Source organism: Numenius arquata, chromosome 21 (genome assembly GCF_964106895.1).
Source record: "Numenius arquata chromosome 21, bNumArq3.hap1.1, whole genome shotgun sequence".
Classification (NCBI taxonomy): domain Eukaryota; kingdom Metazoa; phylum Chordata; class Aves; order Charadriiformes; family Scolopacidae; genus Numenius; species Numenius arquata.
Genome location: NC_133596.1, coordinates 4,093,424 through 4,104,211, shown reverse-complemented (window position 1 = coordinate 4,104,211; position 10,788 = coordinate 4,093,424). Strand labels below are relative to the sequence as shown.

The 10,788-nt window shown below is 52.2% G+C and overlaps 1 protein-coding gene across 1 annotated transcript; it reads right to left on the bottom strand.

The window, feature by feature from the left end:
- Positions 1 to 4,861: 4,861 nt before the first annotated feature.
- Positions 4,862 to 10,157, bottom strand: TENT5B (terminal nucleotidyltransferase 5B). Its single transcript, XM_074162172.1, has 2 exons — positions 9,741 to 10,157; positions 4,862 to 5,955 (listed from the first exon to the last, which is right to left on the bottom strand). Exons 1-2 carry the CDS (start codon positions 9,921 to 9,923, stop codon positions 4,936 to 4,938), a joined length of 1,203 nt encoding a protein of 400 aa, XP_074018273.1. The 5' UTR covers positions 9,924 to 10,157; the 3' UTR covers positions 4,862 to 4,935.
- Between the last annotated feature and the right edge of the window lie 631 nt (positions 10,158 to 10,788).

Genomic DNA, 10,788 nt, shown 5'->3' with positions numbered 1-10,788 from the left:
CACAGCTATAAATGGAAAGAGGAGCCGCACAGACAGACCGTTCTCTCATTCTGCGCCATCTCAAATAGCAGAGTTAACACCCGCGCTGCCCGAGAGGCTACCGAGGAGGAGGACGGCCGGGTAGAAACGCCAGCGTGCTACTTAAAAAAAAAAAAAAAAAAAAAAAAAGGCTAATTAGAGAGATTGAGGCACAATTTGAATGCCACGCTGGGTCTAGCTCCCCACCCGCGCATAGACGGTGCCACCCTCGGCGCCGAGCCAAGAGATTAAGGAGAGCTGAAAGCAGGGAGGTTTGGAGCAAGACGCTTCTTGCATTCTTGGAGATTGGAGACAAATTCCTCCCCTTTCAGCGATTTCGGAGCTGGGCCAGGTGTCCCGCCAGTAGAAAAGCTGCCGTGGGCAGGTCTGCAGATGGAAAAACCTGCAACGGCAAACCCTGGAAGCGACCCAGCTGATATAAGATGGGTATTTTTGGATGCATCTCAAGGCATCGATCCCCCACCAGCCCTTTGCAGAGGCGCCGGGGGGCACGTGTCGTACTGTACCGCTCACACGCAGACTGCGGCGGGGGCTCTTCCGCCCCCCGTTTCAGTCAACCAGGATAACCCAGACCAGCCTGCCACAAGCACACCACCAGCGAGCTAAATATAGGGAATTGCTGGGGCAGAGCCACAGCCACCCCAACAGGGGTCACTGCTCGGAGCCGAGGCTGGGAGAAGCACTAGGGCACCCAACACACCCATCACTAGAGTCCACATCTCCCCCAGCAGATACTGGGGCACGTCCTGACTTGTCCATCACCCTCTGGCACAAAGAGAAAAAATAATGACAAGCTACAGGCTGTGAGAAAAATATATGACGGGGTTTTGTTTGGTTTGGTTTTTTTTTTTTTTATTATTTGACAATTAACAAAAGAGGGATCCAAATCTGGGTTGTAAACATTGATAGCTCCTTTCTGATCACAACTAGTACTTTCCACGAACGTCCCTTTGTACCCTCTGATCCGCTCCAACAATGACAAGCCGACTCTGTCAGGGCTTTTGCTGCTCCGCTCCAGGCTCACAAATCCAGAGGCAGCTTATTCGCCACAGCATCAACAGCCACCGGCAGGACCCACCGCTGGCACCGAGGAGACGGATGACAAACCCAGCAGATATTTTAGAGCCACTCCCGTAGGCAAGAAGCTCTCAGGGAAGGCAGGAGCTTGGCGCTGGGTTCTGGACCCATCTCGCTGCCAACTGGTTTAGAGAGAAACGGGCTCTGCAAAAGCAGAGTCCTACTGGGGCAGGCGATAGGGACAGTCTTACCCGGTGCCAGCCCAGCAAGGACAACCCCAACCTGTTGCGAGAGGGAAGTTCGGCCCCGGACTGTAAGAATTTGGAACTGCAGAGCCAGCAAGTTTGTCCCAAAGAAGGACTGGCACGTCATCGGCTCGATTGCTGCAGTGGAACCAGAACTGCCTGTAGCTTGACAAGGGGAAGTGAAACTTCATCTTAGGCTGGAGGGCAGCCAGGGCTGGAGGAGCTCCCACCCAGCTTCCAGCCATCACACGGGAATCTGGGCTGAACATCAGCAGATTCAGGCTTTTTTGGGAGATATTAACTTTTCAGAGCCTCTCACCCTCACCTTTCCAAGACAAGCCATTCCGCAGGTGGGTCAGCAACACTAAATAAGTAAGTTTTAATTACTCAAGCAGCCTTTGGCTGTACATGACCACCAGCAGACGAGAATGAAGCCATGGAAAACCGGCAGCGAGAGCATCCCAGTCATGTCCCCAAGGCAAGGGACCTCAGATCACCGCTGCCACCATGGGGCCACCCTCCCCCACCAGCAACTTGAGGAGCCACCAGGAAAAGGGAAGGTGCACAACACTAAAGAGCAGTGTTATTAATAGAAACGTCCCTCGGCCACCGGGGTGACCTGCCAACACCCTTCCCAGGCTCCGTAGCTGCTTCGGTTTCAGGGATTAAACAACCCGACATACGAGGAGCACGGGGCCAGGTCCCCAGAACCAGGATCCCAGCTCACTCCCCTCGAGGCGACCCGTTGGTTCGGAGCCCGGTTCTTGGTGGGAGAAGGGTCTCTCAACACCACGCTACCCCCACGGAGAAGCAAATAACAAAATCCAACAGAATTTGAATACACTGTATTTATTTGTAACAGATTCTAAAGAATCTAGTGAGTCTATGTCAAGCCCATCGCATGACAAGTGATACAGGTGTAGGAAAAAAAAAACCCCAACATTTAAAACAAAAAAAAAAAAATCAAGTGCCATTCAAGCTACTGGAATCTTCCAATTGCCCCCTCACAGGAGGCAGCACGGTATCACTGCAAGGTCTAGAAAAATTCAGATTCAACCCGTTCACAAGAGTCCCACCACACACACTCCGTAAATCAAAAGTGCAATCTCAACGTTAAGTTGCCCTGTCGAGCTGTTGGCTGTAAGGAATCTTTTTTGACATCTTAAACGGGAAGGAGGGAATCTCAGTTTAGTGCGTCTAACGTGTCTGTGGGCAGAGGGGAAGCAGCCTGGAAAAAAAAATAAACTAGCATGCTACATGTCACCTATGTTCATCTGAAGTTTAAAATGCAAGAAAAAAAAAATAACCATCCTCCCCTTGAAGCCGTGAAGGTGGCATGCTTAGGATCTCAAAAGCAGCCCTTACACCAGTTTTTACCTTGGAAAAAAAATCTCAATCTGGAAAAATCTCAAGCTCCCACCACAGGGATTAGGCTCTGGGGGCACCAGGGAATTCCTGGGCTGGGGCAGAGTCTACACATCAGCCTTGTCCGGGAAGGCAAAGCTGTTCTACAGGAAGGCAGTTAAACCTGTAATAACTACATCATTAGTGACACTTCTTCGGCTCTGACTGGATAGGAAGCAAAGCTGGACCAGTTGCAAATGGGTTAGTTCATGTTAAGCACAAGAGCCCCCAGATCACTCCCCCCCCGCATCCCCTTCCCCCCCCCAACCCCTTACACCCACTCCACATCGCCCCTACCCCAAAAAAGGTAGCAATCTGGCTATACACATTCCAAGGTTCTAGTCTTTATTAGAGCGTTCGGTCTGCCCAGCTATTACAGTTTCGTCACAAAAACAACAACAACAAAAAAAAAAACCAACACCCCAACAAGTTAGTAAAGATACTCAAGTATGTCAGCCTCGGAGGAAGCACCATGAAGCCACACGGTGTTCCCAGAGCAGCATCTCTAGGGAGCGCCCGATGCTCGCCCACCTCTCAATCCGTGCATAGTTAAGTCTGAGATGATGTTTCACGAGAAGGGGGCACGGCAATCCAGGCACCTCAGTGAAAGAGCCGTTTGTGCTCTAGACACCCGACAACTTCAAAGCCACGTTTGACTACGAGAGCCAAACCCCTCAAGACACAAGAGGGTTTGTTTGGAGAAAACATACTCTTTTTTTTTTTTATCTCCTCCTAAGGCCAACTGACTTCTGCACAACCTTCTCCGCTCCCCAAGCTCCATTTCTAGCTAGAGAATGAATTTCAAATGCTATCAGTGGCTCACACGTGGAATCATGCAGCTGGAAATAGGCTGCTTTTGAAGATCGGACCTGGCCGAGGGCAAAGGGAAGATCTCCAGCTGGAGTCTAGAAAAAAGGTCTCCCTATCTCCTACAAGGACCCAGGCTCCTGCCCCCATCACAGCAACAGCCGGAGATAACTGACTAGTGAACTAGTCGGTTTGTGCTTCAAAGGACAAGCCTCATCGTCCCAGATAACCCAGCCGGCCTCTGGCTTTGTGCATTAAAACCACACTTGCATGCCAAAAAAAAACCAACAAAAAAATCCAACCCCAAAATAAGCAGCATTTCAAATTCCCCCTAGAAAATACAGGATTGGGTACGGTAGCCTGGGGCAGGCTCCTGGACAGATCCTCTGCCTCATCGTTTATGTACACGATCACGTTTTGGCACTGCAGACTCAGGAGCTTGAGTGAATTCATACGTAGGTCCCTGCTGCCTTTTTTTTTTTTTTCCATAAAGCTCCGCACAGCATTTTCCACCATGCACTCCCCTCCCACCCCCCCAGTGTCCCCCGTTTTAGGCATTTACACAGAGTCATTCCAAGCCCCCCTCATCCCCCCCCCACCCCCCCCATTTATGCAACTCCACTTTGACAGCTATTTGCTACGGCTGGTCCTTCACGGGCAGCAAGCCATGCCAGAAAACCCCAGCGACATGTAACCTGCGATCCCATTCCTGCTTCAGCGAGGTTACTAGAAATGATCTTACCACCCTCCCCCCCACACCCCACACCCCCCCCCCCCCCCCAACAGAAACATTTTCCTCATCAGGACATCCCCAACTCAAAGCTCTCGGGATGTCAGCCCCTGCAAAAAAAAGATTATAAGGTTTACAGTACAGTTGTGTTTATATTGTTACAGGCACTTAAACAGGATTCTTTGGTCCTTCAAAGGAATTAGCCACTCTGGCTTCTATCTTCAGAAACCACAAGTCTGCACACCCATAACACCTCCCGCACTAAAAAAAAAAAAAACACAACACAACAACAACATCAACAAACACCAAAAACCAATTCAGATCCATTTCAGGGCAGTGCAGCTCTACCTTAGCGTAATTCTACAATCTCCCCACACACCCCCCCGCCCTCCCCCATTGCCTCCAGAATTCAATAAGCGATCCCAGTCTTCCTGTAAACGTCCAAGTCAGCTACTTTCCGTAACACTGCACTTCCCATCACAGTGTACAGCAGACAGGCCTCGTTCCAACAACCCCAGGAACAAGACACTCAAGAAAAAAAAAGTCCAGGAAGTTTCCTTTTGTCGCAGTTCTAAGAAGGTTTGTCTTTTTTTTTTTTTTGTTCGTTTTGTTTCGTTTTGCCCCTTTCCCTCCCCGTTCCCCAAGGCAAGGAAATACCTCGGAGGACAAACAGACCCTGAAGTTTGTCCCGGCTCAGTTACAGGGAAGCCACGTTGGGTAGGACTGATTGCAAGGCAGGAAGGGCTGCACGTGGGTGACGTAGTAGTTGAAGTTTATTTCGCTGACATAGGGAGCTGGCTGGTAGTAGCAGGTAACGTTTGTGACGGTGGGGATGATGTTCTGCTCAGCCAGGACCCTCACGGCCAGCATGGCAATGAGGTTCAGGGTCTGCCTCCTTTCGTGTCCCATGAGACAGACTGTGCTCTCATTGACCACCCTGTGGAGGGTCATCAAATAGTCATATCTTTTGCTCTCCATCCCAACAAAGTGGCTCTGGAGGTAACACTCCAGCTTCCTCTGCTGCTCACCGATGTCAGAGAAGTCTATGAAAAACCTGGAGCACATGTATCTCTGTAGTGCCTTCATATCCACTTCTGACTTGGGCTTAAAACCCCTCACCAAGAGGTTGCAGTACTTCAGAAGCCCCCCACCTCTGATCTCCTCTGGGTTCCTCGTGGCGATGACCCTGTTCCGGAGATGGTCCATTGCCTCCTCAAAGTCCCCGTACATGCTCTCCCCAGTGACCGTGGGGTGGAAGTTCTCAGCCATGGGGTTCTCTGAACACTCCCCAAACAGCAGAAGCGAATCCAGGATGATCTGGAAGGAGTCCACGCTGAACTCGAACTGCCGTCTGAGAGAGTCCACAAATTTGAGTTCCACGTTCTTCCCGCTGTTGTTGGAGAGGGATATGAGGCTCCAGCGGTCGGTCTCGTTGCACACCTTCACAAGCTTCTGCACGTATGCCTCCTTCAGAGTCATGGGGGTGATCTTGTCTTTGTTGACACCTTCCGGGAGGAAGTCAAGGAGGCAGTCCATGACCACATCTTTAACAAGCTGGAAGACATCTTCGGTCTTCAGATCTACACCGAAGATGAGATCTAGGTCTTTGTAACCCAAACCACTGTCTTGATGCAGGACATGACTAGCTGCTGAGCCGTTCAGCCTTACATTATGGACTGCGATTCCTTTCTTCTCCAGGCGACTACGGACAACCTGAGATACAAAGAGAGCCGGTGAGAAGCAAGAAAGCATTCTTGGAGCAGGCTGGCTACAGCAGCAGGATTCACTCCCCGCACTTATATGGGTCACTCCAGTGCAAGACAGTGAAATAAAAAGCTAATCCATTAGAAATAGGTCACTTTGGAAAGCATCCAGAGTCTTGCCAGCAGCTGGGGGTGGCTCTCCTTTCCTTATTCCCTTGCATTAGAGGGTTCTTACTGTGCATGAACAGCTCTTTCTGCTTCCAGTACAGCTGTTTGCCCTTCCTTATCCCCCTCAAAGCTGAGAATTTATCCAAACCCAGTCTTTGGGATGGTCTCTGCCCCCGTCACCCCCCCACGGTCGCAGCCAGCCTTTCCAGCCATCAAGCCAAGACCAGCCGATCCAAAAAGGACTCCAAATACAAGGCGGCAGCACAGTCTGCAGCAGTCCCTGTTGATTTAATCAGGGTGGCTCACTCCTTTCAGCCGGCCCCTTTGCCTGTCAAGACTCATTAAAGGCAAATCAAGATGCCAGAACTGCTCAAAAGCCCCAGCCAGGCGTATGCAAGTTCATGTCCTAACTAGTAAGTGTATCCTAACAATTTCCAGTGTGTCAGAGCTTCGTGCTGAACTTGGCACGCTATCAAGCACAAGAGGCAGCTTTCATCTTACGGGTGTTACTCCAGTGATTTTAATGCTGCCTGCTCAGTCCTGGCACACCCACCGGTGCCTCCAAAGCTTTGTTCATTTAGAGCAAAGCTGAATCACTTGGCCGATTACTTAACAGGCAGGAGGCTGAAATAACCCCAAGACCATAAAATAAACTAGCTGGACACCAGCTTATAATTTGACTTTAACTGAGCTCAAAGATCCCAGGAAGATTAAGTTCACATCTTCCACCAGAAGCTCTTCCCATCCCTCATCCTGCTTTCATGTCTCTCGCCAGCAATTACCCGCTGTTCTGCAAGTCCCACCTCGCCAGCCTGCTCACCCAGGGCTTGGAGAAAGGCTAGAGCTTGAAAGAGCCAAAGCTTGGGATACAAATAGACAAGTTGTACCACTAGAAGCCAGTCTGACCGGGCTACTCAGCCCTGCGAGGTTGTCCTAATTTGAGAGGCCCCATAAAAATTCAAACCCTTTTCAGAGGGGCCAAAACCCCCACTTGGTTGACACGGTCTTGAGTAGATGGTTCTGTGTGGGGACCATCTGTGAGATTCTGGGGAACCTGTGAGATTCAGCAGCTGTAAAACTGCCCCTGCATGAGTTTTCTTTAGAAGAAACAACACACAAAGGTGAAGGACCACAGTATGTAATCCACATCACAGACCATTTGGGGACCACGCTAAGACACCACCCCAGTGAGCTTCTGCTGCCCCAAGGTGCCCTCACAAACGGAAGACATCTTGCTACAAACCGATTAATGTTTTTAAACTTGTTAAATCAAAAGTTCAGGAGGTTGTTAAATCTCACTATGCAGCTTCTCTGCTGGCGTTTCCCCTATTACTCCCTGACGTGAGCTGCTCAGGCTAGAAATGTGCCCGGGCTCCTCGCCAACCCGATGGTGACAGTCACATGTCAGGCAACAGTTAACCAGTGAGCTATTCACCATCGGAAGTCCCAAGTCCCCACCGGAACATCCAATTCAGCTACGAAAGCAGCTGTTTTCAAAGGCAGAGAGTCTGAAAACTGAATTTAAGTCTAAGAGAGAAGCAGGGTTATTCCCCTGTATAGAATAAGTATCAGGCAGTTAATCCAAGGGAGTTCCTGGTGCGCCGTTGTTGCCAACTGCCACTGGAGTCACTCACCCAAGGCACGGCTCCAGCACTACTTGTGGAGTTAAGTTTTGTGCTATTAGGGTCAGAGAGAGACAAGATATAGGTCACAAAAGCGTTAGAGGCAGAGCTAGGACCCATGCTTGGAGAAAATCTCATTCCAGATTAATTTTCTGGCCTCAAAGAACATCTGCTTAACCCCTTTCTAGGCACTGCTCGGGACCTGCAGCGTTTCAGACCCATAAGCTTCAGGCTTACTGGAGCATCACAGGTCTTCAGGTCTGCCTATGTCAGATGTAGTCAGAAAAGAAGGGGGGAAAAAAAACCCCAAAATCCAACTACTCAAGTAAGCCTTGTCCCAAGTCATCCAAAAAACCCTTCAACCTGCAGAGAGCCTTGTTACTTCCCCGAGGACAGGAGGCTTCAGCCTACCAGTCTCAACCTGAAGCACATCTCCCCGGCTGCAGGCAGAGGGTTCAGGTATGCATTTTCCCCAGAGGGTTGGATATTTAAAAGGTTAGGCAGCTGCTGACCTGCTTCCCAAAACAGCACCTCACGTTACGTGCGGTTCAGCTAATTGACTCTGACAGCCAGGCAGGAGCAAACCCTGCCTCTGCGTCCTGACCCGCCGCTTCCCACCTCCCACAACAACAAGAGCATGTGCAATAAATAACTGCCTTTTAGGTTACTTGTTTCAAATTAGTCAGCCCTAAATACAGGGTCGGCCAGCGTGGTCAGTCAGAATTACAGCCCTCAGTTATTCAATGTTTGAAGTTGCTAGTGGCAACATCCTTTTCGGGCAGCTCCGGCACCAAATTACTTCAGTTTTGTGGAACTAAACAGTAATAAGTGGTGGAACATTTGATGCTGCACCGCGCCGGGATTTTAACAGCGCTGAGCTTCGCTGGCCTTGTACAACCCAAGGGGCAGTTCCCTGACAGTAGCTCTGGTCTGTCATCCAGTTTAAAGCTCTAGCAGCCAAGATTTAGCACTTCTGCCCCCAGCAGATGCAGCAGGAACTCGAGGAATTTGAAATCAGCTGAAGCTTTCCTTTATACAGCCAAGTATCTTTCAAATGTCACCTTTCCTTTTTTTTTTTTCCAGGCTTAAGTAGAAATATTTCTCAAGCAGCTGAGGCTTCAAAATCCTAGCGATTAGTTTATTGTGAAAGCCAGTTTGGTTTTAGCTTTGTGAATAGCCTTTTTAATTAGAAGCTAACATGCCTGATTTTACATTTGATGAGTCATTACTGAGGAATGAAGCTGGCTCCCAAACATGAATATGCATCAGCTTATTTGAACTACATTGTTAGTTTAATATTAAACACAGTTATTACTTTATAGTTATAAACTAACAGCAACTCTTGAACGAGGCGAAGTCTTGGGCAGACTCTGGAGGATACAGTCAGTGTGACAAGAATCAAAGGACACTGACATTTGATCCAGCCTTTAAGTTAATGACCGCCTCTTACGAATGTCCACCAGCACGAAGCCATTTGGTGGCAGCAGCTCCAAAAAGCCACTTTCCCCTCACCCACCCACATTTCACCGGGCACCAAAACCCACTCAGGAGGAGGAGGAGGGGAGAAACACAGGATGGGACGAAGCAGGATCAGGCATGAATTTTCAACGCCTGTGATTTTTCCAGAGAAGGCTCTTTCTAGGAGGGTTCTTCCAACTTTATACATTCCCGCTACCTTTTAAACACCCCCACCCCCCCTCGGGAGCATCCCTGGCCCCCCCGGGGGACCCAGCCCGGGCGCTTTGCCCTCAGCCCAGCGCGGGGGGGGAGGCGGAGGGTGCCCGGCGAGGTGGGGGGGGGGGGGGGGGGCTGGCCTGGGGCCCGGCGGGCCGGTTACCGCCGCCTCAGCACTTTTATTTTCTCCCTGACCCCCACGGGAACGGGGCAGAGTCCAACCGGGTGGCGGAACGCGGCCTGTACCCCCCGCCCGCCCCGTCCCCCCCATTCCCAGCCACCCCCAGGCCTCACCGCGGCCTACCCGCGGCCCACCCGCCCCCGGCCTCACCTGGACGATGGTGCGGGGCCGCACCGAGAGCGTGGGGAAGTTCCCGCGGCCGTGGATGGGGACGGCCTCTCCCAGGATCTGGTCCAGCCGCTGCAGCTGCTCCCACGACAGGACGCTGAAGCGGCCTCCGCCTTGCTCCGAGGCGCCCGGAGCGGGCCCCGCCGCCGCCGCCGCCACCAGCATCGCCGAAACGCCACCGGAAGAGGGGCCCGAGTCACCCGGAAACAGCCCGGAAACCAGCCGGAAGTGCCGGGTTTTGAGGACAAATTTAAAAAAAAAACAACCAAAAAACAAGCGGTTTCTGAGAGGAGGGCTGCGGCGGGGCGGAGGCGGGGAGGCGCGGTCGGGGCCCGAGGGGACACTGCGACAAACCGGGCCAGGCCGCGCTGCTCCCCGCCCACCACCGGCTCCGCTGAGCGCTGCGCTCGCCCGCGCCCCGCGCCGCCTTATATAGGGTCCCGCGGCCGCGCCTCCATTGGCCCGGCCCCGCCGCCAATCCCGGCCCGGCCCCACCGCCTCGTCGGCTCTCTCATAGGCTTAGGATGAAGGTTGGGGCTGGGCTGGGCGCCAATCAGAGGAGGGGGTGGGGAAAGAGGCGGGGTGAAGGGTGGAGAGGGCGGGACAAGGCCGGTGGAGCCCCGCCCCTCCGGCGCGGCCCGCTGCGTGCGGGAATCCCGGCGGTGATTGGTCGGGACGGAGCGCGGGTTAAAGGGACACCCCATTGATGCCCCGTTGATGCCCCGTTGATGCCCAACGGCCTGGTACCCCATCGATGCCCCATGGCCTGATGCCCCATTGATACTCAATGATCTGATACCCCACTGATCCCCATGGTCAGGCACCCCATGGATCCCCCATAGCCTGATGCCCCATGGATACCCCATGGCCTGGTACCCTATTGATACCCCATGGCCTGATGCCCCACTGGTGCCCCATGGCCTGATACCCCATCATGGTCTGGCGCCCCACAGTCCAATGCCCACCAGCCTGACACCCTCCACCCCAGGCCCCTCTCTCCCTGGCCAGCAGTGTTGCCAGGGTCCCACCA

Excerpts from the sequence above, each read along its gene's own strand:
- TENT5B (XM_074162172.1), bottom strand. The coding sequence starts at position 9,923 with ATGCTGGTGGCGGCGGCGGCGGCGGGGCCCGCTCCGGGCGCCTCGGAG. Across the intron at positions 5,956-9,740 it reads GGCCCCGCACCATCGTCCAG|GTTGTCCGTAGTCGCCTGGA; the intron begins GTGAGGCCGGGG and ends TTTGTATCTCAG.